At 46.0% G+C, this 27,042-nt stretch overlaps 2 protein-coding genes across 4 annotated transcripts; one reads left to right on the top strand and one right to left on the bottom strand.

Annotated features, from left to right (window-relative positions):
* Positions 1-542: 542 nt before the first annotated feature.
* On the bottom strand, positions 543-13,715 carry ABHD14A (abhydrolase domain containing 14A). 3 transcript variants are annotated; one of them, XM_081900384.1, is made up of 5 exons: positions 13,524-13,715; positions 8,686-8,962; positions 6,969-7,084; positions 4,102-4,337; positions 543-1,771 (listed from the first exon to the last, which is right to left on the bottom strand). In XM_081900384.1, exons 2-5 carry the CDS (start codon positions 8,955-8,957, stop codon positions 1,589-1,591), a joined length of 807 nt encoding a protein of 268 aa, XP_081756510.1. In that variant the 5' UTR covers positions 8,958-8,962; positions 13,524-13,715; the 3' UTR covers positions 543-1,588. The 3 variants fall into 3 exon arrangements, with proteins under 3 accessions (XP_081756510.1, XP_081756509.1, XP_081756511.1); XM_081900383.1 differs by lacking the exon at positions 13,524-13,715 and adding an exon at positions 12,666-12,758; XM_081900385.1 differs by lacking the exon at positions 13,524-13,715 and adding an exon at positions 11,678-11,840.
* A 4,831-nt stretch (positions 13,716-18,546) lies between these two features.
* Positions 18,547-26,933, top strand: LOC309363880 (putative protein-lysine deacylase ABHD14B). Its single transcript, XM_081900403.1, has 5 exons — positions 18,547-18,747; positions 19,415-19,572; positions 21,651-21,892; positions 23,111-23,352; positions 25,393-26,933. Exons 3-5 carry the CDS (start codon positions 21,679-21,681, stop codon positions 25,573-25,575), a joined length of 639 nt encoding a protein of 212 aa, XP_081756529.1. The 5' UTR covers positions 18,547-18,747; positions 19,415-19,572; positions 21,651-21,678; the 3' UTR covers positions 25,576-26,933.
* The last annotated feature ends 109 nt before the right edge of the window (positions 26,934-27,042 follow it).

Below are 27,042 nucleotides of genomic sequence, written 5' to 3'. Positions count from 1 at the left end.
GATGCTTTGAAGTCTTTGGCAACAGCGAGGCCTCTTAGTCTTAATTTGGAAAAGTCTTCAGAGGTTGAGCATCCTCTGAGTTGGAGGGGGAGGGATCCTGTTATCAGCTAAGAATAGATCAAGCTACATTTGCTCACATGGATGAGCAGAGAGTAAGCTGACCCCAACACGCAGGAATGTATAGGGGAAATTTCCATCTTCTATGACAACTAATAAATAAGCATGTACAGTCATACCGCAGGTTGCAAACGCTGCCAAGTTGCACGTTTTCAGGTTGTGGACTGCGCCGAACCCAGAAGTACCAGAACGGGTTACTTCTGGGTTTTGGCGCTCGCGCATGCACAGAAACACAAAATGTCATGCGCAGAAGCGCCAAATTGCGTCACACGCGTGCGCAGATGTAGCGCTGCGGGTTGCGAACGTGCCTCCTGCACAGATCACGTTCGCAACCCAAGGTATGACTGTATGCTACTTCAAGGCAAGGCTCTCCTGCTCCACCCAGTCTCTACCTAGCATGTGTGTGTACACATACACCCAACAAGATCTGTACAAATTATTTATTGACCCTTAGCAGTTGTGCAACACTAAAAAAAGTATCCCTAAACAGCTTATGACACCAAATAGAAGCAATCAGCCACAACCCTGACATATGGGCTACATTCCCTGAAAACCTTGTAGCATCGTTTCCCCTTCTATCCCGCACCTCCTCTTTCTTGGGTGATCATCTATGTAACACTAACAAAACAAAAATCACCCACAACCAGCCAACTTGTTTCAGCTGGGTTCCCAAGGCATCACAATTATCACCAAATGTTAAATGGAACAGACATTTAAACATAGTGCTTTTTCCAAAGAAAAGAAAGAAAGAAAAAGAATTCCCCCAACTCCCTCAAAGGCCTCCTTGCCAATTTCATATATATTAGTGTTTTCTGTGGTTTGTTCCTGTTCAGATCTTCCAAACAAGGACACACACTCTCTTCATCTTATTGGGGTGCCACAATTCAGCAAGGCAGCCCACTTAGTTGCCTTCCACCGATGGGCAAGTTTGAGGAGATCCCTTCCAAGAAAGAGGAGAGCAGTAAAACAACATACACGTAGAAAACACTCAATCCTTAAAGCAGGAGTGTACACACCAGTTGAAGTAGTCAGCTGATGATGGAGAAGTGCGGCCTCGATGTAGCATGGGCTGCTTATGCTCCTGAAAGAAGAAACTGGTGCTGAAGTTGCATCATTGTCCAGAGGGATCAGTTCTTAAAAACAGGGCAAGAGGCTGACAGCGATGTGCAGATCAAGTTCTCCAGGCACAGTCACAACAAATAGCTTGAAAACGGTGTCACTCTGCTCCATATAGCCTTGTTCCAATATTTCTGCAGGATTCAGACAGTAAAGCCTGGAGCAGTCGTAACAAAAGCAGCCTCAAGAGCAAGCAGGGAGAAGCAATTCCCTGTCAACAGTCAGAAAGTCCTACAGCCCTTTTAAATATGGAGAAACAGATTCAAACACACAGCACCCCAGCGACATGGCAAAGGTTCAGTCTTAATTCTTTCCCAGGAAGAGATGGGCAGGTCAGATATACAGAGTACCACAATCACTTCAGCTCACCAAGGAAGTTCAGGAGTGCTTTGTGGAACTCCTGAGGCTTATCAAGGTAACAGGCATGGCCAGCTCCAAGGAGCATGACAACTCTGGAGTTGGGAATCTGTTGAAGGCTCTGAAGAGACTGAGTGCCCAAGCCAGTATCACGCTCTCCATAGATAATCAACGTTGGAATCTAGAAAGATCAAAACATTAACACGTCAGTAATGTTCCAAAGGGCCTGGTGGAAGTGAGCATGGGAAGTACAATCCCTGGAGCACTGCGGATGAAGAAATGCCATACTTTTATGTAAGGGCACTTGTGGGCGCTTCTTTGAAAGCTCTGCTGGAAATGTATTTGTAACATCTCTGGGCTTCCTTTCCAGCCAAAGCAAGTGCTCAAGATGACATACAAAAGCACACATAAATCAGAACATTAAAGAGCATCAGATTGAAAACTATTATAAAGCTATGCACCCTTATAATATGCATTTTAGCTGACAGTGAAAAGGTTATAGGGGCCAATCATCATCTTGGTAGGAAGTTTGAGCTTGGGATTTACAATTGCAGATGTACTATTCCCCCTCGATTCTCACCTGATGAGGAGAATAATAATAATAATAATAATAATAATAATAATAATAATAATTATTATTATTATTTATTATTTATACCCCGTCCATCTGGGTTTCCATAAAGCAGCAGCTCATACAATATTCAGATATGGAAAGGTGCATATGAGTTACTTGAGATAGGACAGCCAGTGTTTGATGCACTACTGTCCCATATGGTCAGCTACATACTATGCTGTACACATCATCTGGACTAACACAATGGCCAAATGACTGGAATATTGTATGAGCTGCTGCTTTATGGAAACCCAGTCAGATGGATGGGGTATAAATAATAAATTATTATTATTATTATTATTATTATTATTATTATTATTATTATTATTCTCGTCAGGTGAGAATCGAGGGGGAATAGTACACCTGCAATTGTAAATCCCAATCTCAAACTTCCTACCAAGCTGATGATTGGCTTATTTCCACCAGCTTCTTTCTTTTGTGATTATGAAGCCAGGGTGATTGCTATGGCTGGCAACACTCACCATCACTTCACTTTTGCAAAGCTCCACATCTCCTTCCTAATTATGCATTTCAATGTACACCAAATAAATCTGATTCAACAAGTGTGCCTGTTGCCAAGATGCAAAGAAGAAAGTCTACCTAGAGACCTTCAGGCAGAAGAGAATGTTGGGAACCAAGTATCTCCCGAAGGAATACATTATTACAAACTTACATGACTGCACGATCATGTGAGGAGCGACTTGTTTTGTAAAAGGCTTTATTTGTAACTGACTAAAGGGACTAAATGTACAAAACGTGTTGGCACAGAAGAAAGATGTACAAGAGTAGCAAATGAGGTGCCCTCCAGATGCTGTGGACGACATCTCCCATAAGCTCCAGTCAGCACGGCCAGTGGTCAGGAATGTTGTCTGCAACACATGATGGGAACCACAGTGGCTGCCTCTTGCTGTAAGGAGTAGGTAGGCCAGTGCAACTGAGAGAAGAATCCTGTTCTCATTGTAATCTGGGTGGAGTCCTGTGCACCTTCTGCAGAACGTTGCACCCAGAATCAGGCGGATGAAACAAGAGCATGCATTTCCATACCTAGAGAAACTATTTCCATATACAGTGGTACCTTGGGTTACATACACTTCAGGTTACAGACGCTTCAGGTTACAGACTCTGCAAACCCAGAAATAGTACCTCGGATTAAGAACTTTGCTTCAGGATGAGAACAGAAATTGTGCTCCGGCGGCGTGGCAGCAGGAGGCACCATTAGCTAAAGTGGTGCTTCAGGTTAAGAACAGTTTCAGGTTAAGAACAGACCTCCGGAACGAATTAAGTTCTTAACCCGAGATACTACTCTACAGAAGAGTTAATACTGAGGCAGCAAAAGGCAGAGACAGAATGGAATGGTGGGAAAGATGACTAACCAGGAACAGAGACAAGAGGCTGTATTAAACTAACTTTTACTCAGAGTAGAACCTTTAAAAATAATGTTAGTCATAAGCATTGATTTCAATGGGTCTACTCTAAGTAAAAATGGTTAACTAAAACCCAAGGAGGCAGAAAAGCCTGGAAGCTGCTCAAAGTTACTGAACTCTGTTATTTTCCTTCAAATTTCTTATCCTTAATCCAGTATGTATTCCATCCTGCCCCACCCCCCACAAAAAGTCAAGCAGGCCTAAAGCTTCCTTCTAAACAATGGTCAACTTCCCTGGGATGCCAGATGTTATGCCAAATTCTGTACCTGCTGTGTGTTCACATTATTGGTTTTACACAGGTTCCCTTCAAAGCATGAGAGATGCACTTGTGAACGAAGACTAGGCTGACATTCACTTTTTCTGCTCCACCGCTAGAATCGTATGCTAAGACTTGCCCCCATGATATCTTTTATCAAATGAGCTCCAGGCCACAACATTAGAAGGGACACCACGACACAGCTCCCTCTCTCTTACCTTGACCTGCTGATACTGCTGAGTAGTGAAGTCCTTGGTGCCTACAGGTGCAATAGGCACAAAGCCCTTCAGCTGCTCCCCACTAGCCAGAAGGAACGGAATAGAATAGCGACCACTCATGGAAGAGCTTATCAAAACAGGCTGCTGGAGTCCCAACTCCTTGAAGACTTGCTGCAGGAAAGCAACACGGCCTTGTGCTGTCTCAACAGTGCTGGAGCTTGGGGACTCCCCATAGCCTGTTGAGAAACAGAAGGAACTGGGGTAATTAGACAGCCAGGACACACACAGGCAACAAGCAACAAGCACTGGTGGAAAAACATGAGACTGATTCCAGCTACTGACTTTACCAACCGATCCCCATTGCCCAAAGTGAAGAAAACTATGCCTTGCACAAGCTCAGGCCACTGTCGTCACTTTGTTAAGCATACAGATCTAGGTTCTTTCCTTGATAGCACGGTTTTCCTCTGTCCAATCCTGTGGACAATCAGGGTCTTAGGAAGGTTGCAGAGACAGAGTTAATTGATCTTTGCCAGTGGTGGTTTCTTTAGTTACTTAGTGGTTAAGAGGGTGAGCCATGAGCCAAGCGCCTCCCATTTCAAATCAACCAAGTAATCTATAAGGTGGTCTCCTGCAAGTCACAGTATTATGGGAGCAATATTATTGAATTACCTTACAGTGCTATGGTAGGAATTACCAACATATTTGATTCCTTCTCTCAAAAATGCAGTGATTATGAATGCTAAGCATCATTGTCATTTAAAGAACCTACACCAGCATTAAGTGTGTGGGGTGGGGGTGGAGGGAGAAATCACTCCACTAGCACTGAGGTTTGCTGCAAAATGCAGAGCTGAGTTAGCTCCTATGAAACAAAGACTCAAGGAAGCTGAACATTCAAGGAGAGATAACTACATGGCTTTGCTGCTAAACCAACTAATTTTCAACCTGAACTTACTAGCAATTACTTCTGGCTTCTTTTGTAGAAGATGCAGCGATCTGTCTAAAATTTACACCACTAAGCAAAAAGCACTTTCAACTCATAGGTCACTGCTTACTGCTAATTAGCAGCCACCTTGTGCTCTAAGGCAAGCCAAACTTATCTAGGCTAGTCCTGTCATATCTCCAAGGCAATGAGTAGCTATGACAAAGAATCCCAGAGCAGGGACCAAGCATTGCCCTCTAGTGAACAGTGTTGCCTGAAAGAAGAATATATCCAAGAAAGATGGGCAGTGCAGTTTCCCCTTGTCTCACTCGTCACAGACTTCACAGCACCCTGAAATGATGGGAGCTGTAGTCCAACAGCATCTAGGGTCCTAAGATCAGAGAACACTGAAAGCATCATTGGAATCTGGTGGCCTCATGGAAGATCTAGGTGGCCATTTGCCAGCCAGCAGTATAACTGGCTTATTCATGGCCATTGGACTAGCTGTCTGGGAATGATGTGAGTTATAGTCTAACAGCTGGGGAACTCAAGAAAACTGCCTGACTTTGTACAGTACTTCAGTCACTTTCCCCCCAATGTGATTGATGGACAGGGATTTTGGCAGGTCCTTTATTTCTGTGGCATTCATGTTGGGAAGGAGTTAAGGATCCCTTTACCACAGTGGTGGCCAAACTTGGCCCGCCAGCTGTTTTGGGACTACAATTTCCATCATCCCTGGCCACTGGTCCTGTTAGCTAGGGATGATGGGAGTAGTAGTCCAAAAACAGCTAGAGGGCCACGTTTGGCCACCACTGCTTTACCAGTTGCTGTTGGCATCCATCTGCTTAGGGGCATCCATCTGCCCTCTAGGGTGAAGTCAAACCGCTGTGTTAGCAGCACCAAAGTAACCTCCCCAGGGTGCAAGCCTGGGAAGTGTGTGTGGAGGTCTTGGGCTGCCCAGACAATAAGACCCTCCTCTTGGCCTCACTGATGTGGTCCAAAGGACAGCACAGCACTACATTTGGCACCAGCCTGGCTGCAGGAGTTGCTGGAATGAGGCGCACAAGACGCCATTAGGGATTTACTCCTTAGCCTTTTCTTCTCCAGAAGATATCCCACAAAACAGAAAAGGTTTAGGACCAGAGTTTTCCTTGTCCAAGAAGGGCTACCTTCCCAGACTGAGTAGCCCAGTCTGCTCTTCACTTCCTCTACAACATGAGCAGAAACTGCCTTCCTGACTGTTGGACCCACTATTGGTTTCATCTGCTCAATCCGCCAAAGCTTGTCTTTGTATGGAGGGAAAGTCCTAAACTCAGTGAGGGTTTGAGACCCATCAGCTACCCTCACATGGTTAGATGGCCAGTCAAAGCTGCTCCTGGGCTGTGGCTGCTATTGCATGCTGACAGCTTCTAGGAGCCTCAGCTGAGAGCTGAGTAGGGGGTGGGGACCAAAGATAGACAAACTACCCCAGGAGAAGCACGACACGTCCCCCCCCCCATGAGGTACAGTGGTACCTCGGGTTACAAACTTAATTCATTCTGGAGGTCCGTTCTTAACCCAAAACCATTCTTAACCTGAGGTGTGCTTTTGCTAATGAGGCCTCTCGTTGGCGGCGCGCAATTTCCATTCTCATCCTGGGGCAAAGTTTGCAACCTGAGGTACTACTTCCAGGTTAGCAGAGTTTGTAATCCGAAGCGTTTGTAACCCGAGGTACCACTGTACTACCTCTCCCCTAACACCCTTACACGCCAAACCTTAACCCCTGCCCCAGTTATGTGGGAGTAGTTAAGTGAACACAGTAAGTGGTGCTTTTTCTTATACCTTTGCTCACTGTCAACTAAATTGCCAGTGATGAAATTAGATAGACACATTTTTATGTTATTTCTCCCTGATGAACTGCAAGAGCACATAAAGCTCCAAAATGGGTAAGTCTGCAGCTTATTCTCACCAGGCAAATCAATGGCTATTGCACGATATCCATTCTCAGAAAGTAAAGCTAGTGTCCCCAATTCTTCCCATTTTTTGGAATTGAAGGACTGACCATGCAGGAAGATCACTGCCAACCTGGAAAAGAAAACACAGTGTATAGTCTATTTGCATATGAAGAAACAAGCAACAAATCCAGAAGTAATGATAGCCTGGATGGGGATGGGAAAGCAGTAGATTTTCTGAAGGGGAGGGTATATACACACTCCAGCGCTTGTGAGCTGCACATAGCCTAGAATTAAATGTTCACACAGTAACACAGGACTGCAGCAAAGGATATACACATATTTAAGATACAGTGGCATAGTAAACAGTACTCAGGTTCTCCAACACAGAAAAATGAAAGTAAAATATTTTATAGGTGTGGGTATTGAGAATGAGGATTGAGGATCGTCACCACTGATGTCACCAGCGCTCACCAATAAGAACTCATGTCAAAGAAAGTGAGAAATTATTACATTATATGACTAACAGTAAGGATTTGTTAGTGAAATATTGGAAAGAGAAAGAATTTCCTCATCTGAGGTAATAGTTTACAAAACTTTGGGAACCGGCAGCTTTACATAAAATTATCTAGTTGCTTTGGGTCTGACAAGGGCGGCGGCGGCGGGGCCAGCGGCAAGAAAGGGTTCCTTTCGGGCTGCTTGTCCCTCTGCTGCTGCCTCTGCCACTCGCAAGAGCAGGCATAGGAGCTGCAGTGGGGAGAGGCGCAGTACAGCACAGTGCCTCTCCCAACCACAGCTCCTGTGCCTGCCCTTGCGAGAGGCGGGCGGCAGCAGTGGGACCAGCGGCGAGAAAGGGCTCTTTTCGGGCTGCTCATCCCTTTGCCACTGCTACCTGCCTCACTCGAGTATAAGCCATGAGGGGCTTTTTCAGCATAAAAAATGTGCTGAAAAAGTTGGCTTATGCTCGAGTATATACAGTATCTATCTGTCTGTCTGTCTGTCTGTCTGTCTCTTTAGTGCTGAAATATTGTGCTTGACAGCTAGGAAAATGAGATTCTTTACAACAAATGTGCTAGCTGAGGAAAAAGGTGTTTGGATCCTCTGCAATAACATAGTAGGACTTTCACAATAAAGCTACCACCTGAAAAGTCCAATAGGTTAGAACAACAAACATAGGAGGAAAACTTCAGCATCAGCAAGACTCAGCAGGCTATTGCTATGTCGAACATTTCTGCACTTTGCTGGAAAGAAACAAAAAGATCTGTGAAACAGCTGATCCAGAGGTAAAGTCTAGATCTGGATAATTCACCATTGTAACAGTCATCTTTTGGCACCTCTGAGTGGAAAAGTAACTGAAAAGCCAAAATGTATTTATTCTCCCAAGTGCTGAAGGATCATTTTTAGCAGCAGAAATGCAGCTACCAGGATAGTTTTAATTCAAAGATGCTTTGGACAACAGCCATCTTGGTTTAGTCAACAAGCACTTGCATATCTGCAGAGGCACAGAATGCACTGCTGGATCAAAGGAAGAACAATTTGTCAAAATTTGTTCTGTCTCTAGTAGTCTGATTATTGCATGAGGACACACTACTAGAATCATAACCTAAGCTGATGCAGTTGCAAACTGTCAGTATGGACAGGCTGCCATGGAAATTGTTTATTATTTAAGGTGACAAGGGCCATTTTATCTTATTACAGTCAAGAGTTTGGCGGGGGTGGGGGACGACACCTTACCTTTCAGTGAAGGGTGGCCCATCTTTCTGTACCTGTACAGCTTCTCTAAAGAAAACAGAGGGACTTTGCAGGACAGTCCCTGTCAAGATGGTGATGTTGCCCGTGCCTTGACCCTTATTCATTTCTTCCTCCATAGCCCGTGGCTTGGGGATGTCTACCGAGGATGTGAATCTCTCATGCTGGATTGCCGGCAGCAACAGGTAGAGGACGAAGGTGACAAGGACTCCTAAGACCAGCAGCCCCAGCCTGTTGCGGATCAAAGTCATAGTCATCTTTTCTGAAAGAGTTTGAGACAGAAAGAAAGGAAGAGAACCACTAGGATCAGAGAATTTGAACACGGGCAAGGAAACAGGTGAACTCTATACAGCAACTCAAATTGCAGGATCACAATGGGGAAAGGTTCAGGAAAAATTAAGGAGGCTGTGTCCAGAGTAGCCTCTCTTTGGGCATGTGGCCTTCTCTGCAACAGCATGCATACTCCAAATAAATAATAAAATGATCCCACTGGGTAGTGGTGCTTTGATCTGGGTTCAGTGTAGGAACCGTATATCCCCAAAACCACTTCTGATTTTGTACCACAGAAACCTAGACCTTTTGTTGAGAGGTTCAGAGAACCCAAGATGCCCCAACTCCTCTTGCTCAACATTAGCTACTTCAAGTTTGTCCCTGCATCAGTGATATTCTCCAAGTCTTTACGATACCTGCTGGAGCTGGGTAGGCTGAACCCAAAAGTTGCAATTGCCCAAGCAGCTTAGGAACAATTAAGTTCTACTAATGCTTCAGCATGCTTCTACACATTTTTAGTACATCCTCCAGGAAGAGCTCTGCTGGGTCCCATTTGCCGCAGTGGCCAACTAGATGCCACTGGTAAGCCCACAACATGGGCATGAGCACAATGGCATTCCCTCACTGTTTGCCCTGGCACTCAGAAGGGCTGCCCCTCTGATTTTACACCAGGCAAAGAAAAAAGGTGGGCTGGCATGGGCCACAAGGGCCACACTTTTAATGGGCCCCAACCAAGAGCTCTGCACTCGTGCTCCTCACCTACAGAGGGCAGGGTAAACCACTGCCTGCTTGCTCACACCATGGCAGATGAGCACACAGTAACAATGAAAAGAAGTACAGGAGCATCTTGAAACAATGAGAAGGTTGGGCCTGTACTAAGAGGCAGGGGACTAATGATAACTTGACTGAGAGCTCTCCAAAACCTGCAACTGGCACTGACAACCTGCCATTAATAAAAAGAATGTATATTACACCATGCCTCTTCCCCAGCACAGTGGTCAAGGTCCGTCTAGAAGGCTGGCCTATCGTGTTTTTATCAGCCACACAACTGGCAAAAATTCAGAAATGCGTTTCACTCCCCAGTTTACTGGATTTCTATGCTAACGAATGCAGAAATTCAGCATCGACTCACACAGTTATGAATGCACAGGAGATCCGTTAAGTGAAAAGGTGACAACTGAATCCTCTTTTCTCTCTCCCCATTTGCAACCCACCATTCTCATACTCTTCCAGAGGGAGCCTGCTAGGTGTCCCTCCATAGCCTCTTCCCAATACCTTTTCCAAATCCCCCGTTTTTTTCAAAATTTATTTTGCCGACTCACAACACACATGTTCAACAAGCATAATGCAATATACCTAATGTAACAAATAATACAAACTTTGCAGCCAAATGGAATAGCTGGTATCTCTAAACGGACTCTCATTCGTTGGCTTGTTTATCACTAGGCTGTTATTCCCATAGGAAACATGTTCCCATAGGAAACAAAGTTATCCTTATGCTATTCCTAATAGTGCCTAAGGCTGCACATCATCCTAAACTCTTAGCATTCCAGTAGACATTGAAAAGGCTCATTTTTTCAATAAACGCATTGCAACTTAAATCTCCCTTTCCTTAATTCTAACAATAATAGCTAATTCAACCATAAACTATATCCTACACTCTTAGGAGCCTTTTCTCCAGGCAAGGCAGACTGATATTTGTTCTATTTAGTAGTTACAGCTAATATTCCAGCTGTCAGTGAGTGAACTGTCATATCAATATTCTCTGGTAAAACAGCATTTTAATCATATCATTACATGCTATTACCCATGGGCAATGAAATAGGGGCAGGAATCTAACATTTGGTGGGCCCTCAGTTCCCCAGCCCTGGTCAAGAGGTCCTGTGCAGCTCACTCAACAGTGGGCAGGGAGGGGGGGATTCCTGTTACCATGAGCCAACCAGAATGACCAACAGCCAGGGATGACGAAAATTGCAGTAACACTTTGTGACACACCTTGATAAGAGGGAGGCAAAAGAGGGAAGGGACCCCAGATTCCAAAGATGTTTCAAAACGTGCTGCTGATTTTCAGCAACTGGTATTCAGAAGAAGTACGGCCTCAAAGTGTGGAGGCACAGCACAGTCACCATAGAAAGTAGCCACTGCTAGACTTCTCCATGAATTTGTCTAATCCTCTTTCAAAAGCCATCCAAGTTGGTACCCATCACCACTTCTGTAGTTTAACTATGCACTGCATGAAGAAGTGCTTTCTTTTATCTGACCTGAATCTTTCAACATCCAGCTTCACTGGATCTCCACAGGTTCTAGTGTTACGAAAAAGGGAGGAAAACTTTTCTCTATCCGGTTTTTCCATGCTATGCATACTTCTATAAAGCCACCTCTTACTCGCCTTTTCTCTAAACTGAAGAGTCCCAAATGCTGCAACCTTTCTTCACAGAAATAAACAACTTTCACAGAAGCTATCCCAAGATATTGCATACCTCACAAGGCTTGCGGTGATAGTAAATCTTAGCTAGTTTTCATTCCTTTGTATCAGTTACTAACTACTTTTTACTCAAAATAAAGAAGGGACAGAGATAGCCAAAACAAAGCTGTACACTAGTGTGAAATTCACAATCATAAGAAAGAAGGGCCATAGCTTCCTGGCTCAGATTTCAATTTATCCTTCAAGACTTATCCTTATTCACCATAACCTTTCACCAGCTACCTTGTTGGATTTTATCCAGCAGCTGGGCTGCAGATTTGCTGTCCTTGAAGATGTAGGTTTTCCCCTGGTGCACCACCTTTAACTTTGCAGGGCTCAAGACATAAGCCCGAGCTCCTGCCTTCAGGAACTGTTGCTTGAGTGCAACGAAATGCTTCCGCCTGGCGTACGTGGCAGGGCTGAGGTCAGGAAAGAAGGATACCTTGTGTCCGTTGAACTTTGTTGTCTGGGAAGCCCACGGTGCGTTCAGTATCCTCTCCCGATGGCGTACATCTGAGAGAGTTATTAGCACTGTACTGCCACTACCCTCGTGGGCATGCTTTGCTGGGAGACGGTATGCACTTTCAATGCAGATGGGAACCTCCTTCCCATTTAAATCCAAGGCAGCTGGCATCAGATTTTCTAGGTACGGAATGAGGTTGACATCTCCAACAGCTGCTGGGACACCAGTGACCCTTAAGTTCCGAGCTCGCACTCTGTTCTCTAGGCTCTCCAGCCTGCGGTCGGCCACCAGGCGCCCTACCGCCAGTTCCCTCATCAGAGTGGAGTGTTTGACAACACAGCTTTGCGTGGACACCACTTTTGTTTCCAGAGCTTCTACCCGACGGTCCGTCTCTTCCAGGTGCTTCTCCAGTCTGGCCAGTCCAGCCGAGAGAGAAGCCAGGGCTTGGCCTAAAGCATCCCGCTCAGATATTATCTGCTCCAACAGCTCTTGTATCGAATTTGCCACAGACGAAGAGAGGTGCACCCGACGGATTCTTCCACCATCTTTCAGGAGCATAGCGCTACTATCTCTTGGGTGCCTCTGAGCCCCAGCCATTCACCAATTCCCCCTCAGCAAAGAGGAAACATTAAGAACCTCAAGAAGAAGTAGAGACCATTCCTGCCGGGACAAGCACGCAGCTTCCCACTGCTCCTGCCTGGGTAAGTATAGCAAGACACACCCTTGTTTACAAGCCTTTTTTTTTTAACCTCCCACTTACATACACACCTTCCCTTTTTCCCCTCCTCCAGTTCCTTCAGTGACACAAAAAGGAGCATGAAGCAGGCACCTCCGATGAGGAAACCCTCACTGGACACTTTGCTGAACACAGAGAGATGCAAACTGAGTTGTCAGTTGTTATGGCAATCATATTACAGTATTATATACATGACAACATCCACATCCCAGAAACCCCACATGTTCTACTCAGCAAACTAGTCTCCCATGTACTTGCAGCCACAGGTGGTCATAGATTTAAAAAGGAAGAAGGAAGCAAAACCGGGGAGCCCCAAAATGTCACCTGCTCCATCCCTCTTTTGGAAAACTCCCTCAGAGATAACAAATAGGTATACATTTTCAATGGTCTTGGGGGCCTGGTCAAAATCCCAATAAGCTAAATACAGTATAGCAGAATTGGGGAAGAAGGGAGGGCGTTCTTTGCCATGGAGGAGTGTGCTTTTTGCCGTTTAAGGCTGCAGAGTTAAAACGAAAAGGAATAAAAATTCCTGAAGTAAACAAAGAAGGGTTTGCGCGGCGCTGAGCAACAACCGAGCTCGGCTTCTCGCCTCCTTCGATGCAAAACCTTGCAGAGAGGAGGCGGGACAGTCTCTTAGCCAACTCTGACCCCCACATCTCTCTCCCTACCCCCACCTGGCGGGTCTGGCCGGCTGGTCTCCCCCACGTCCGAGCTCCCCAACCCCTACAGGGAGGGGGCCCCCCCAGCCAACGGCGCCGCGCATCTCCCGCCCCTGCGCGCGGCGGCGGCGGAGGCTTCTCCTCTGCCAGCCACGGGCTTTGCAGGCAGCGAGCCCGGCAAGCGCTGCGCTCCCCCGCCCAGAGGACAGCCCGGCCGGCCCGTGACTGTACCTTCACTTAGCAGCCTCCGCGGCAGCTGCGTCCTGCCTCCTCCCCCGCCCCCTGCGACACACTTCGACCCGGCTGGCTCGGAGCGAATGGCGCCACGGCGAAGCCTCCCCGCCCCGCTTCCACGGGGCCTAGCAGAAGAAGAAGCCGCCGGCCTGCTCGCCTTGCCCTTCTCCTCCAGGCGGAAGGCTACACCTAGCGGCCGGAGGAGGGATTACGCGGCGTCTCGGGCAGGAGCGACGCAGAAGGCGTGGTCGGGGCCTGGCCAGCTGCGGAGGGAGGGAGATCCCCTGCTTTCCTTATGCATATTCATATGCATGGTGGCTCATGAATACACGATGATCGCCGATCGCGATGGCAAATTAGGAACTCGTGTGTGTGTGTGTGTGTGTGTGTACCCCACACTAGCTTTGGGCTGTGCCAAATCATGCATCCGAACCTCCAAGTGAGTGCCCCCCCACAGCCCAAATCTGCCTTGGGTGCAAAGACACTGTCAAATGTGACTTATTAATAATTGCACTTATTCGTTAGTACTTTTTGCAAAAAGTAAAAGCGACTTACAACCTGAGGTCCGGTAGTGATGGTGGGGTTCAAGATCTGCTATTATTTCTGCAGCAGGATACCTGCATCCAGCATCAGCAAACAACCCAATGAGCAAGAAAGGGGTGCTTTTTAGCTTTTTAGCAATTGAGAAGCTAATCAGAGTGAAAGGAGGTGAATTGGCCACTGAGGATTGACTCCTAAGGTCATTCTGAAGACGGTGTGCAGGAAGAACACCAAGGAGGGGCAGTTCTGTGTGCTCCAAAGTTCAGCATTTAGGAACCCTGGAATTATAAGATGCTTCAGTTTCTGGAAAATGGTGTGCAAGCTCTGTTAACTTGCAATGGGACATCAAGAAAAAACAGCCTAAGTCACCCAGAAAGAAGATATTGGAGCACTCAAAATCACTTGCCCACACATTGTTAAATTATTATTGTATAATTATAGAATAAGATTATACACTAATTTTAGAAGGTTGTATAATCTTAAGCATTCCCAGGATTCTTAGGTGGGAAGTAATATGCTTTAAATGTACAGTGTTCTTTAGCCTTTGTGTAAACTAATCTGCCCCCACCCCCCAAAAAAACATCATACATTATCTAGCCATCAAGATAATCTCCAGCAAACCTACTCTAAAATTTGCTGCTTCCATATCAGATCTCAGGAAGGAGAAAGAGAACCAGACCCTCCCTCCCAAATGCTGTTGTGTGCAAACCCCAAAGCTCAATTCTGGATGTCTTTTCCGTTCACTCAAACTGCAATCTGTTCTCCATCCACAGTCAGGTTGCCCGGTCTCCCTGGCAAGGGGTGGGTGTCAATAGGAATGAATCATCTCCAAACCTTCACTCTGGTCTCAAGTCATCTACCTGTAAAGGTAAAAGGTAAAGGGACCCCTGACCATTAGGTCCAGTCAAGACTGACTCTGGGGTTGTGGCGCTCATCTCGCTTTATTGGCCAAGGGAGCCGGCGCAGCCCTTTTGGGTCATGTGGCCAGCATGACTAAGCCGTTTCTGGCGAACCAGAGCAGCGCACAGAAACGCCGTTTGCCTATTTATCTACTTGCACTTTGACATGCTTTCAAATTGCTAGGTTGGCAGGAGCAGGGACCGAGCAACGGGAGCTCACCCCGTCGCGGGGATTCGGCAAGTCCTAGGCTCTGTGGCTCTGTGGTTTAACCCACAGTGCCACCCGCGTCCCCATCTACCTGTAGTTTCCCTAATAAAGGATGTATTTCACAACATGGCCTGTTGAAAATAAGAAACATTTGCACTCATTCAGGCTCCCTCCTTTCTAACCCCTCCCAAACTTACAATGCTATCTCTGAAGTCTGATCCCTTGGCCTGGTTATCAAAAACAAACAAACAAACCAGCTTTTCATAGAATCATAGAGTTGGAAGAGACCACAAGGGCCATTGAGTCCAACCCCCTGCCAAGCAGGAAACACCCTCAGAGCACTCCTGACATATGGTTGTCAAGCCTCTGCTTAAAGACCTCCAAAGAAGGAGACTCCACCACACTCCTTGGCAGCAAATTCCACTGTCGAACAGCTCTTACTGTCAGGAGGTTCTTCCTAATGTTTAGGTGGAATCTTCTTTCTTGTAGTTTGGATCCATTGCTCCGTGTCCGCTTCTCTGGAGCAGCAGAAAATAACCTTTCTCCCTCCTCTATGTGACATCCTTTTATATATTTGAACATGGCTATCATATCACCCCTTAACCTCCTCTTCTCCAGGCTAAACATGCCCAGCTCCCTTAGCTGTTCCTCATAAGGCATCATTTCCAGGCCTTTGACCATTTTGGTTGCCCTCCTCAGGACACGTTCCAGTTTGTCAGTGTCCTTCTTGAACTGTGGTGCCCAGAACTGGACACAGTACTCCAGGTGAGGTCTGACCAGAGCAGAATACAGTGGCACTATTACTTCCCTTGATCTAGATGCTATACTCCTATTGATGCAGCCGAGAATTGGGTTGGCTCATGTCAAGTTTGTGGTCAACCAAGACTCCTAGATCCTTTTCACATGTACTGCTCTCAAGCCAGGTGTCACCCATCTTGTATTTGTGCCTCTCATTTTTTTTGCCCAAGTGCAATACTTTACATTTCTCCCTGTTAAAATTCATCTTGTTTGTTTTGGCCCAGTTCTCTAATCTGTCAAGGTCGTTTTGAAGTGTGATCCTGTCCTCTGGGGTGTTAGCCACCCCTCCCAGTTTGGTGTCATCTGCAAATTTGATCAGGATGCCCTTGAGTCCATCATCCAAGTCGTTGATAAAGATGTTGAATAAGACCGGGCCCAAGACAGAACCCTGTGGCACCCCACTAGTCACTCTTCTCCAGGATGAAGAGGAACCATTGATGAGCACCCTTTGGGTTCGGTCAGTCAGCCAGTTACAAATCCACTGAGTGGTAGCATAGTCAAGCAGTGGCGTAGCGTGGGCTGTCAGCACCCGGGGCAAGGCAAGTAATTTGTGCCCCCTAACCCGTGGATTTGTGCCCCCTAACCCTAACCCCCAGATGTTGCGCCCGGTGCGGACGGCCCCCCCTGTCCCCCCACGCTACGCCACTGTAGTCAAGACCGCATTTTACCAGCTTCTTTTCTTATGCAACACATGAATGAACACATTAATAGGCATTAAAAGTGTACACGACTCATTCAATCAAAGCACAAAAATACATTTCCCCGTCGCTGAAATGATTCTCTTCCTTTGCATTGACTATCAGACTCCAATTTGTGATTGGAATGCCAGGTTCATTGACAATGGAAGCAGTGCAGGTTTGCATTTGTTGAATTTCCACCTGTAGTTTAGCTGTGAAAGGTACAAAAAAAACTTGCCAGGGGGAAAAACAAACTAGAAAGGGAGAAAAATCTCAATTATATAATACTTCCATCACTTTGAGGAGATAGAAGCATAATGAGAAAACCTTTAGCATTTAAAGTTCATGTAACATGTTGAATGGCAGTTTTACAGAACTCTATAATTATGTAAACATTCACCAACAGTGATGTATGATGTGTATGGTAATTTTTCATGAATTCACTCATACGTATGATACAATAGCCTTCTAATTTACAAGCAGAAGATACTAGACAAGCCACCAACCTTTTCAGTCCTCCCTCTGCCCATGCTGTTCCCGTATTTCAACTTAAATATTGCAGAGCCACCATTTCTGCCTTCCCTTTCAAACATTCTGATGTGTGTTCTGAAATCTGCCAAGCATTCCTTGGATCCAGTGACAAATTACACTCGCATGAAAAAGGGTATTGTTTTCGCACAGTATTGTATTTCTCACATTTCAACCCTTTTGCAGCAAATCACATGCACGGTGTGTGATATTATTATACTTCAACTGGTTTGTATTGAAAACTCATGTGAGAACAACCAAGTTCCTAGTCTCTCTGGTTTCAGAGAAAAGCTTGGAAATGATGCTGAAGCATAATGTGTAAGAAAAACACGGGGGCCTAATTTGAATGGTAGAATGTTTGGTATCTGGTGGGCGGGGCTTCTGTGTTATGCTCCAAATCAGCCTCTTCTTGCAGTGTGAGTTCTGTTCTGTTCAGTTAAGAGGGACCAACTGCGTCTTCTTGTTTCTTGCCTCAGACTTGCCTCATCTTGCATTTAAGTTTCTCTCTTTTTTATGATAATATTTATTAAGTTTTCATTTTTCAACCAAACATTTATAACATATCTTTTCATCACCTATAATTTGACTCTTTCGAGTCTCAAACTCCCTTTCATCCCCCCAAACCAACGTTCTATCTTCCTTACATAATTTCCTCGCATTTCCAATTCCCCCATCTTACCTACTTTCATTCCTTAAGCATTTAAGTTTCTCTCATTGTGTTATTTTGTTAGTTTTCTTTATTATTAAAACTTAGTTTACATTTATGTGAGCCGCTCATTTTTATCATAGAAAAAGAAACTCTGCTGAAGAATGGTGGAATATCCTAAACTTGGGGGAATGAGGGGATATTCCCAGTTTGTCAGGAGGGTTGATTTTGTTAATCACCCCCCCACACACAACATATTATACTTGTTGACTGTTTTAAAAAGAAAAGGAGGGGGGATTGATTTCAGTTTAGCACTTCAAATCTTTAATTGTTTCAAACCACAGGTGGGCGACTTCATTTTATGTGGCAATTTACACTTCCCGAACTTACACTTCCCATGAGAGTTTCTTCCTCCCTGTTAATTTCCCTTTTATTGTACCTGGCTTTTTAATTAGAGTGTTCCCCCTCCCTTAGGTAGTTACAGAACAACCGGAAAGGGCTGTAAAAATGAATGGATGTCTTTATTAGGTAATCCAGAGCATTTGTCTCTGGCACCACTCACTGTCAGCTTTTCCCACCACTGGCATATACTCCCTGCACAGTCATGTTTGCTAGAACCTGCCTGGGACCCTGTGCCTGACCAACAAGTTTGTCTGGGCTTGTGCTTTTTAAAAACAAATCCCAAAGTACTTCAAATTATCTTCTTGTCTCCTCAGTCCTGAACGCAGCCTAGCCATATTGTTTCCACCAGCCTAAGGGAAAAGATGCAGCGCACCTACTTCTACAGGCTGCTGCCAAAGGCACACTCCCAGTATTTTAAAAACAGCAGCAACAACTGTCTCATGTATGACAGCATTTATTCAAAACAGCTGCATTGCAAGCAAAAACAAAGCCCTTACAGGTAAAAGGAGAAAGAAAGAAAAAGGTAAGATCTGAGCTGCCTGTGTCTGCACCTGCTTGGCTGCTCCTTGCACTGGCAATGGGTCACTCACTCTCTATGTAGTGGCCGTGCATGACACACACATGCATTTGTTTTAAATTTTGAAACTACTCTTGCACTTTTATTTATTTCTTTTTTAAAAAATTGGCCGTTTTGCCTACTTGGAGCATGCTTGAAATGTTGGCTTTGGTGGGAGTTTGTTGTTGCACTGTTCCAGATAAATTATAAGGAAGAAGTGTCCCCGTGCAGGAAAACACCTGCATGCATGCCCTTAAAGGCCCTCAGGTATCCAGTACTGTACTAACTGAGAGAAGGGGACATCACACAAGGCCAGTATAGCCCATCACGCACGGCTCACAAAAGTGGGTGGGAAACACAGAGACAAATTTAGACGGAAAGCGCGCATATGTGGACGGAAGTGCGCGAGAGCGCACGCAGGGGGACAAAATTGGATCTGTGCAGTGCAGCCCACGTGCGCATGGACGCCCAAGTGTTGCGTACCTCCCGGTGTTTAGGCTGCTCGTCTAAGATCGCTTGTAGTGCCATTACTTGTCAAGATGAGTTTGCTGATGTCCATTAGGTGTCGCTAGTGTTCGCGCGAACCTTTGCTTAGAAATGCTGTATATTTCCACATTTTGTCCCTCCCCTCCAGCCTCCGCCCCCGTTGCTCTCTTTCGTCGGGTTTCCGACGGTACCTTTGGATCCGGAAGTCGAGGGGAGCATCAACTCTTTCGGCGATCGGACACGACGGACAGTGGCGCATTCCTGAAGCTTCCAGTGTCTTTGTTTCGTAAAGGGAGCAACTTGAGGGTAAGGTGGTGGGTTCGCTTTTCTGCCTGCCTGTCTCAAAGAGCTCTTCCTCCGTTCTGAGCTGGTAACTTGGCCATTCCATTGCAGCTGCCAGGAAACGGGACAAAGTTCAGAAGTTGTCTCTCTCCGCCCCGCCATGCACTCATAAGAAGGTGCAGGAAAGACCCAGGCAGGGCGAGTTTAAGGAGCTTCTTGCTGGGTTCCCAAGCGGCTTGCAAGACATATAGAATGTGATTGCATAAAATGAATCCTGGCCGCTTAAATTCTCCCCCACCCTATAGGCTTGTTCAAAAGTTAAGTCTCTGTGGAACCAAGTGTGCGCTTCTTGAGTTATACAGCTCAACTATCTGTGTGGGCGATGAGAGTGTACACTCTTTGAATGTACCATGTGAATGCTCTTTGTGTATATAATCACACATGAGTTAATAACACCTGGTAAAGGCAAAGGCAAAGGGACCCCTGACTATTAGGTCCAGTCGTGGACGACTCTGGGGTTGCGGCGCTCATCTCGCTTTATTGGCCGAGGGAGCCGGCATACAGCTTCCAGGTCATGTGGCCAGCATGACTAAGCTGCTTCTGGCGAACCAGAGCAGCACACGGAAACACCATTTACTTTCCTGCCAGAGCGGTACCTATTTATTTACTTGCAGTTTGATGTGCTTTTGAACTGCTAGGTTGGCAGGAAATAACATCTGGACGAAACACTAAATCAGTGTGTGAAACTAAGGCTGCTTGGAAGCTACGCCCACTTCCCTAATCCCAGGTGAGGAACATGATCTGCAGATACTCTAAGGTGTTTGTTCTCTTTCTCACTATTTAAAATGTCCCCTGGATAAATACTGATGGTGAAAATGGGCTGCATAGTTTAGTCCTGCCAGTGCCTCAAATCACTTTGGTGTCCCGACCTGTTGCATTATTTTACAGTTATATATGACCGCAGATTACACCCCAGCTCTCACAGTATTTGCACTGCAGTAAGATAAGTGCTGGTGGGTCAAACAGGATAGCGCGATTCACATCACTTGATTTCTCTACACATTATTCCTGTGTGCTTGATTATATCCATACACACAAACACACACACCACCTTTCTACCCCTTTGCCTCCACACACAAGCTCAGGATACTTTGAACCCCCAGAGGAAGTGGGCTGGACTAGGTGAGATGGTGAAAGCATTGTTTGCTTTCTGAGTTTGTAAGGAGATGAAATGGCAGCATTGGCTCATAAAAGGGTGCTGTTGGCATTCCTCTGAATTCACACAACTGTCAGATCTTGAGCTAGGAGATTGTTAACTGGATTGCAGAGCACACTAGAATAGGCCCAGATTTGAAGGGAGAAGAACTGTACAAATGAGGTCTTGTGAGCAGGCTTCTGCAAACCTTGCTCAGGTTAATGCAAACTCAGGCGGCGATTTGTATGTGTGAATTGGGCCAACACAGATCTGAAAGTTCTGCCACTCCATCTACACACAATGCTTTTCAATGGTGTCACAGTACACATACAGCTGTCACCTATCTACACATGTGGCTCAACATTTTATTGCCCCCCATTTGCAAACCTGTGGCCAGTTTGAGGAAAGAAGCATTAAGAAGGTGGTTTTTAACCAGAAAAGGCAATGCAAAGCCAGCATTTCCTCCTGCAGTTCTTACAATACTAATGAATGATCCCTTGCCTCAGGTGTTGAAAGCCAAGATAAGCTTTCACCTAAAGCTGTATAATGAAGATGCAGGATTCACCTCTGTGAGAGGGAGTTCCATGACTTAGGGGCCGCCACAAAGAATGCCCTCTCCTTGGCTGCCGCCACCCTGAGCTTTTAAGGGCAGTGGAACAACCAAGAGGGCTCCCTCCACCGATTTTAGCACCCAAGGGACTTGCAAAGAAGGAGGCAGCCTTTCAAATATTTGTGGCCTAAGTCATTTAGGGCTTTAAACACTTTAAATGTAAGCACTTCTGCACACACCATTTTGTGCCAGCTTTGTCAGTCAGAAAATAAAGTAGTGTCATCTCCTTCCTCTTAAAAAAACCCCATGATTTATTTGTTCCATTTTCTTCTTTTTGTTTGGTGCTCTCATTTTCAGGCTTCCCAGAACACCCTCTTTGGCAGTGATGGCTGCTACCACCACGCAACTGACCGAGAGCACCATCACGGTGGGCGGGCAAACGCTGTTCTACCGGCAGGTCCAGCCTGCTCAGCAGAGCCCCCGGTTCTCTGTCTTGCTGCTTCATGGCATCCGTTTCTCATCAGAGACGTGGCTAAACCTGCAGACTCTGTCTAAGTTGGGAGAAGCAGGATACCGTGCTGTGGCTGTTGATCTGCCAGGTATGTCTGGATCCTGACAGGTGAAGGGATCACTTCCACACCTGTGGGCAACTCCAGTGCAGTTATAATTTGTAATGTAAGAACCTGGCCCTTCCTCAAGGTGATGCTGGCACCCAGGCCCTCATTCTTGTTTTGCTTTTTAACAATGTGGTAAGTCTCACTCATGTATGGAAGAACATGTGCAAAATTGTCATGCAGGTGTGTGCGCCTTTGGGTTCTGATCATACACATTTGGCTCAGTTCAGATATCTTGCCAAGCCATGGATGTCATAACCAAAGATAAATATCCTCAACTATGCTTGGGCTTAGTTGGGTATAACAGGCAAGCCAAGGTTTAGGGCTGCTCACCTGCTTTTGTTTTTCAATGGTGAGCTTCATCTCCATACTGCAGCAGCATCCTCTTCAGTCCTCTGAAGTCTCAGCAATGGCCATAACTGTGATTTATCAACGTTGCCTGAACTTAGACATAACAGCTGGATCCAGGATGAGCATGTATTTATCTCCAAAGTCCAGCAACCCCATCCCTGTCCTAATTCCCATGCCCCACTATCAGTGGCGTAGCGTGGGTTGTCAGCACCCGGGGCAAGGCAAGTAATTTGCACCCCCTAACCCGTGGATTTGCGCCCCCTACCCCCCAGATGTTGCGCCCGGGGCCCCCGCACCCCCTACGCTACACCACTGCCCACTATAACTGAGCCTGTGGCTAAGTCTAAACACGTATAACTGAAACAACCAGCTATTGGCTTCCCTGTTCACCCCCTGCTTTCTCTCCCTCTATTTCAGATTTTAAATTGAAAGCTCTTTGGGTCAGACACCTGACCTCTTGGACTCTATAAAGCACTAGGGATGAAAAATAAATAAATGGCAGCAGTAGCAAATCACAGTTAGTTACAACTGTGGTTTCAAAATCAGCCTCAAAGCATGCTTTGAGACCCTGGTTTGGCAGTCCCCCTCAAATCACAGTTTGTAAGCTTGTTGTAATTCCAGACCTAAAGTGAAACAGAGCACAAAGGGAGCTTTCAGGTGCATGTTCATTGTTGGATTGGTGCTGCTTGTGCATGCAAGGGTGTGTCCCCCCCCGCCCCCCCGTCCAACATCCACATTGCTTTGTTAGCACTGAAATGCCACCCTGTACTCATTCCTCCACCCAATTTAATCAGGATTCATCCTTTTCACAGAACATGTGTGACGTGCAGTGTCTTGTTTCTTGCGGTCCAGGATTAGGTCGTTCCAAAGAGGCTACTGCCCCAGCTCCTGTCGGAGAGCCAGCACCAGCCAATTTCTTGAAGTCTGTCTTCGAGGCCCTGAAGCTAGACCAGGCGGTGGTGATCAGCCCATCTCTCAGCGGGATGTATTCGCTTCCGTTCCTCTTCCAGCACAGTGAGATGCTTAAAGCCTATGTCCCAGTGGCACCCATCTGCACAGAGAAGTTCTCAGCCACACAATACGCCGGTGTCAAAGTACGTCCGCCGGGCGGCTAGGCATGCAGAGGGGAGGGGGTTCTGAGGTTAAAACTGGGGCAGGTCTTGTTTCAGCCAATGATACTTAACAGTGCAGATGTTGGGGGGGGGTGCGCCTAGGCCAAAATTACCTGGGTGGGCTCATCTCCTGGCTACTGTCACTACTGCTTATTCAGAGCCCTCTCTGTCAATGCCCAATTGGCACTGCTGACCAGAAGAAGAAGAAGAAGAAGAGTTTGGATTTGATATTCTGCTTTATCACTACCTGAAGGAGTCTCAAAGCGGCTAACATTCTCCTTTCCCTTCCTCCCCCACAACAAACACTCTGTGAGGTGAGTGGGGCTGAGAGACTTCAGAGAAGTGTGACTAGCCCAAGGTCACCCAGTAGCTGCATGTGAAGGAGCGGGGAAGTGAATCCGGTTCACCAGATTACGAGTCCACCGCTCTTAACCACTACACCACACTGCAGCTCCTCTTCCTTAATCTTGCCACTGCTGATACTCCTGGAGAGGGCAAATGACTATGCAAGGGTATGGGCCTCAGCCAGTGCCTTGCAGTGCAGACCTCTGACACCAGCCCTGGAAATTAAATGACATTGAAAAATAATTGAGGGGAATACAGAGAACAGCAGTACAATCGTACCTTGGAATTCGAACAGCTTAGTTGCTGAACGTTTTGGCTCCTGAACGATCGAAAACTGGAAGTGATTGTTCTGGTTTTCGAACGTTCTTATGAAAGCCAAACGTCTGATGCGGCTTCTGATTGGCTGCAGGAGCTTCCTACAGCCAATCAGAAGCTGCGCCTTGGAAGTCGAACATTTTGAAAGTCGAATGGACTTCCGGAGCGGATTCCGTTCGACTTCCAGGGTACGTCTGTATCAGCAATTGCATACAACAGGGAAAGGGTTCCTGAGCTAATCACTAGAGGGCAGTGCCTACTGCTTCGTTCTCAGGCACAAAACCGCTTTCAGAGATGCAAAGCAGGCCTATAATCAGGCCTACAAACACAAACAGGGAAGCTTGTTTGCTTTTTTCTTTCTGCAATGACTGCCTGTCATCTCATAAGAACTGCTGCAAGGATAGTATGATGCAGGGATCATTTCACTATTATGAGAAAAAGAACTACTGTGATAGCCTTCTCCCCATTAGTGGGTTGATGGAATAAGTGTGATCTTTTACATGAGAAAGGAAAGTAAGTCTGCTTCTACACAGAAGAGAAAATGCATCATTAGAAGCAAGAGGGATTAGATTGTAACTGCTGTAAATCTCTGAGTGTTCCTTAACCTCTAAGTGTAGCTTTGTAATGTCTCTTGCAAACGCAGAGCACTTGATCTGACTGTTGTCCAAATTCCTCACTTTTTAATATTTTAAGCTCCTCCTCCTATTAATCTCTGGGGTGTGCCTTTGCCCAGGCAAATGTGGCTGGCAAATGCAAAATCTCCCCTTGCAAATGTGACCTTTTTTTAGCCCTGGTAACCCTGTAAGACAATAGCTTTGACAGCAGTGGGAATTCTCTGTACTTCTATGAATCCTGAACATCTCTACCGCAGATATTCTGAGCTATTTAAAATGTGGGAGAGGTTTGTTTTCCTTGCTAGGAGAAGATACTGCAACCAGGAAAGGATAATTCTACTGGCAGTAATACCATTAATAAAGGTTTAAACACTGAATAACGCAGAGATCAAAGAGACAGCAAGCACATATTAGCTTCCTGAACTTTTTGTTTGGCACAGATCAAGCCAATTACAGTGAAGAAGGCAGACACAAGCTGTCTTTGCACATTTAGTATAGGTAAATTGGACATCTAGGTGGAGTGGGATGGGGGGAGAGGATTGGGGTGGTGAGCTCTGCCACCAACACATGCACAAAAGTGACACTACATGGGTACGAGCTTGTGCACAATACAGTTTATATGTGCATAGAGTTATTTCCAACCTTGAACCTGTGTTTCACTTGAGATATTTGTTGAAAGCACCCAAGAAGGGGGAAGTTCCTTGTTTGTTGACTTGACCACACTTGACTTCTCTTCTCCCATACTTAGACACCAGCGCTCATCGTATATGGGGACCAGGACGCCCAGCTGGGGGAAGTGAGCCTGAACAACCTGAAGCACTTACCTAATCACAAGGTGATGCTGATGAAAGGGGCAGGCCATGCCTGTTACCTTGACAAGCCAGATGAGTGGCACCATGGGCTCCTAGACTTCCTGAAGAGCATAGAGTGAAGAGCAAACTGGCCCGGCCTGCTCCCAACCCACCCACAATGATCAGTGGCTTCCACAAATGTCTGGTGTTTGCTTCCTGGGTACTGGGTTCTCTTTCTGCCATTCAGTCGGCAATCGAACAGGAGCCAAGTCCTTTGGGGACTACCCAATAATCCAATAATTATAGAACTAAAATACTTAGCAGATGGATCATGCTGCATCTAAAACATGCTCATTGCTTAATAGAATCATAGAATCGCGTTCCATGAATTGCATATTCAGAATGACACCCACCCCCCATTTCCCCTCCCTTGGCCATGGGATTTATTGGGTCACCCTAATATATAAATATGGATCTGTTACACAGGCACGTTGGCACCTCAGTGTAAATTTGCCATTTCACGATCTGGTGTGAAATCCACCTCTTCCTCATCACACCCATGATTGTGAAATTTCCCCCTCTTTGTAGTTAAATGAACACAAAAGGCAACAAGCCAGCATGCTGAGTTAGCTGAAACAGATGTCATGAAGGTGGGGCAATGTACGTTTCCCCAACCAAGCAGTCTGTTCAGAGACTGCCCGCCTTGCTCTCTGGAACTTTTAGCTATCTTTGCCCTTGACATCTTTGCCAGGCGACACCTGTCTTTATTTCAGAACCTTTTGCTCTGTCACTGCTGTAGTGTACACACCATCTCTTTGTCAGAATCTGTTTCTTCCTGCTTTGGGTTGGCAAGACTATGTATTCTTGACGTGCATAGTGGCAGCCAGCTGCTTTGTGGTGAGCAATTATTAGAAGGCAGGGCTAAGGCTGACTCAGTGATTTTAGGGAGGATAATTTTGTATGACAAAACCTTTAGCATCTCCAGGGCTTCCCCTTTCTAACAGTGCAATCTGGTACTCATGTCTGCTCAGAGGTCCCATTAAGTTACCCCCAGGGAAATCTGCATAGGACTGCAGCTCATCAACAATGTGCATATGTTAAATACTATCACCTCTTCTGCCTGAGCCCAACAAGAACATGTGGCTACCTATTTTGAAACATCCTCGTGCTCTACGGTTATCACTCTCATTGGTGATTAAATTACTAGATGGTTCTGGGAGTCTTCTTAGAAGTTTAACATATGGGATATGTCAGAGTATTGTTTGTCTAAGGTTGCAATAGTAGAAGGAAGAAATGCAATGGCACTGAACACTATTGTTGGGGAACTTGTGGCTTTCCTTATGTTGGGACTACAACTCCCACCATCCTTCTCTACTTGCCATGCTTGCAGGGGGTGATGGAAGTTGGAGTCCAACTACCTCTGAAGAGCCACGTGTTCCTTATCTCTGCTATGCACCTTGGAAGAGTTGGGGTGCTCTGAGGGAGGAAGCATCACTCACCACTGCTACTCTATACCTGAACAATTTTATCTTGCTTGGAATCAAATGGACTGTCAAGTTAGCAAAGAGTGCAGACTTCCAATAATAAAAGTTGGATAAAGAAAATTA

Source organism: Podarcis melisellensis (genome assembly GCF_964234715.1).
Source record: "Podarcis melisellensis genome assembly, chromosome: 2".
NCBI lineage: Eukaryota > Metazoa > Chordata > Lepidosauria > Squamata > Lacertidae > Podarcis > Podarcis melisellensis.
The sequence above is the reverse complement of the archived record's forward strand: the minus strand, read 5'-3'. Positions and strand labels throughout refer to the sequence as shown.